Below are 3,275 nucleotides of genomic sequence, written 5' to 3'. Positions count from 1 at the left end.
TATATAATTATTATTTTACCATAGATATGACTTTTCAAGTTTAAGAATCCTTTTAGTATTATTTTTTTGTATTTAATTGCAAATCAACTATTTTAAATAAATATACTTGTGTTTGGTATTGGTTGTAACGGCATTTATTTGTCATGTTGACTTTTATACACACATACATACACATATATATATATATATATAACACCTATCTTGTAAGTTATCACTTCTTCGTCCCATAGGGATATATAGGATGATGCTCAACTCCAACTCCAACTCCAAGCTTCAATATCTCCTTCAATGGATTTCTATTTCTCTAACTTCAACGCTTTTCATGGTTGTATGTTGCGAGGTGGGCACGGCTAGCATGTACAATCCACCATACACGCGTAAGTGTATTACAATTACCGAACTCTTTCTGCCTCTTGTCTTTTCTCGTGTTTTCAACTTTCAATTATTAGTTAACCAACAAGAATCCTTCCAATTCATCAAAAACGAAACATTTTGTAGCCTCGGCATGTTATGGAAACGATGCTTCTCAATTTCCGTCTAGTAATTTGTTTGCGGCAGCCGGAGAGGGGATATGGGATAACGGTGCTGCTTGTGGGAGACAATATCTGGTGAGATGTATAAGTGCAGTTATACCACGAACATGCATTCCTGGCCAAACGATTCAAGTTAAGATCATCGATCGAGCAAAAACGTCTGCTTCTAGACCTACGAGCATGGGTACCACCATGGTTCTTTCCGACACTGCTTTTGGCACCATCGCCAATCAGATTTCGTCAATCAACATTGAATTTCAGCAGTAAGGCTTCTTCTCCTTTTAACAATACAAATTACAAGCGTAGAAATTTATGGTTGATTATACACTATTCAACTCATTAATGTTTATCCCGATTTCTAAAGATTAAAATTGCTTCTCGAAGACTACTTTTAATATTCCTTACATGGCATAAGCATGTTGAAACGATAGAGACAAGATTAGCATGACGCTACCTTTTTATAAGATAATCATGACGCTACCTTTTTATAAGATAGAATCCATCACGAGTAGGATAAGGAAAAAGTCATGGATATTTATTATGCTCTACACAAAGCCTTCTAAGAGAATATATTATCTTGCCTGAAGTTATTCCATACATTTTCATCCAAAACATGCCTGTGTGATTTATTTATACTTCTGGCCACATGTAACATATATATTGATTAGAAACATAGACGTGTTATTAATTATTAATATATTATTCATGATAAATAACAATTCCATATTCATAATAGAGAGGGATACATGATGTATTGTGGACGGTTTCCGAGTTTGAAAACTAATAAATTGTGATAACTTTGAGAACCGATGTTATTTACCATTATTTTTTTCTATCTACATCCTAAATTTAATGTATTGATTAACATATATTTATTTCATAATTTGTTTATTTTACATATTATATTAGTCACAAATTTTACCAAATTTATAGCTTACTCAAAAACTTAATTATCTCCTAGTTTGAAAGCTGATTTTTTTTTTTATCTTTGACATAAATAAATAATTATATCACTTTTGAAGACATTGATGGGAATCTCAATGTTTCACATGCAGGGTGTGAAGATAGTCAAGGGTGCAATAGCCAATACTTTTGTTCATATTTAATCAACGACCAACTTCAACTTATCTTTTATACATAGATAGATAGTGAGAGTGGGAAGGGTGACTTATTATATAATTCTTTATATTTGTATAATTAATACAACTCAATTTCAATCGTTCATTTAATTTAATTAATATGTGATTTTATAAAAACTTTGATTGTTTCCTAATATAAAGTATTGATCATAATTAATAAACTCTAGTTATTTTCCATAAATATTCAAATCATAATAAATGAACTCTCATCATCTCCATAAATATCTCAATTGATTGAGTTGTATTAGTTGTACAAATGGACATGATTACATTTGAAATATACATTATATATATATATATATATATATACACACACACACACACATATATAGAGGGAGTTAGATTGTAAACCGTCTATTTTATGCAAACTATAGAAATCACCATCAACCAATATAATAATTACATGTTTTTCTTTTTATTTTTAATGAATAAGGGTATGAATATCATTTTACTTTGTAATGGTTAATCTTGGTAATGTTTTAATTGTTTTTAAATATGGAAAATTAAGTATAGTAACTGTTTTTAAGGAAGGTATAAATCAATTTATTTTAATTATAATTGTTAGCATTAATATTTTATATTCTTTTATTAATTTAAAAATATACATCAATTACAAAGTGTATTTGTAATAATTTATTTCTTATGAAATCACAAGTAGGTATTGATTTATTAATAATATAGTTGTGATATTTTCCAAAAATTGAGTATATTGTTTTGTTCTGATTCGTAAAACAAATGTTATTAATGAAACCATGTTATACAGTTTTCAAAATGTTTAAAAAATGAAACTAATTTCATTTTGGTTAGGAACCATGAAACTACTTTCATTAATGAAATAATAGTATTCAAGTTCTTGAAATGTTTCATTGACTGAACCATATTTGGTTTCATTAATAAAACCAATTTCATTTTGGCTATAAACCATGAAAACGATTTCATTTTGGTTAGAAACATGAAACAAATTAAAAAATAAATCAAATATTATTATTCAGTTCTTGAAGTGTTTCATTGATTAAACAATATTTAGTTTCATATGTAAAACCGAGTTCATCTTGGTTAGAAACCATGAAACTGATTCCATTTTGGTTATGAAACATTTTAACAATTTTTACTACTGAAACAATGTTATTCAGTTTTTGGAATTGTGGAGTCCATAAAACCAATTTCAATGATGAAACATATTTCATTAACGAAAACATGTTATTCAGATTTTGAAAAATGTTCCATTGACTGAACCATATCTGGCTCAAATTTCATTATACAGACGAATAATGAAACTAGTTTCACTGTTAATGTATTCTCATCATGAATCAGACTGGTATGAAACAAGTTTTGGATTGGTATGAAACAGGTTTCAGATTACGTCAATCTGTTTCATTAACCAGTCCAGTCCCAAATAATATATTTTACCAAGCTGTCTGTAAAAATATGTTTTTTTAGGAGCATGATATGTTGTTGATCCTCTCTCTCAGTGATTTGATGATAATCCTTTTTTTTTCCTTTCACGTTGTATTTGTGTTTCTGTATTTTCAGTTCCAGCGATCATCACTGAGTATGTTCAGTGATCGCTGAAGAACTTGCTTTGTAAATTCATCAGAGACAA

General features: G+C 28.8%; 1 protein-coding gene across 1 annotated transcript; it reads left to right on the top strand.

Moving 5' to 3' along the window:
- The first annotated feature begins 263 nt into the window (after positions 1-263).
- LOC112507974 (EG45-like domain containing protein) lies at positions 264-1,733 on the top strand. Its single transcript, XM_025112737.1, has 3 exons — positions 264-377; positions 499-796; positions 1,589-1,733. Exons 1-3 carry the CDS (start codon positions 323-325, stop codon positions 1,593-1,595), a joined length of 360 nt encoding a protein of 119 aa, XP_024968505.1. The 5' UTR covers positions 264-322; the 3' UTR covers positions 1,596-1,733.
- The last annotated feature ends 1,542 nt before the right edge of the window (positions 1,734-3,275 follow it).

The sequence above is a fragment of the Cynara cardunculus genome, assembly GCF_001531365.2.
Source record: "Cynara cardunculus var. scolymus isolate 2C chromosome LG 2, CcrdV1, whole genome shotgun sequence".
Lineage (NCBI taxonomy): Eukaryota > Viridiplantae > Streptophyta > Magnoliopsida > Asterales > Asteraceae > Cynara > Cynara cardunculus.
The sequence above is the reverse complement of the archived record's forward strand: the minus strand, read 5'-3'. Positions and strand labels throughout refer to the sequence as shown.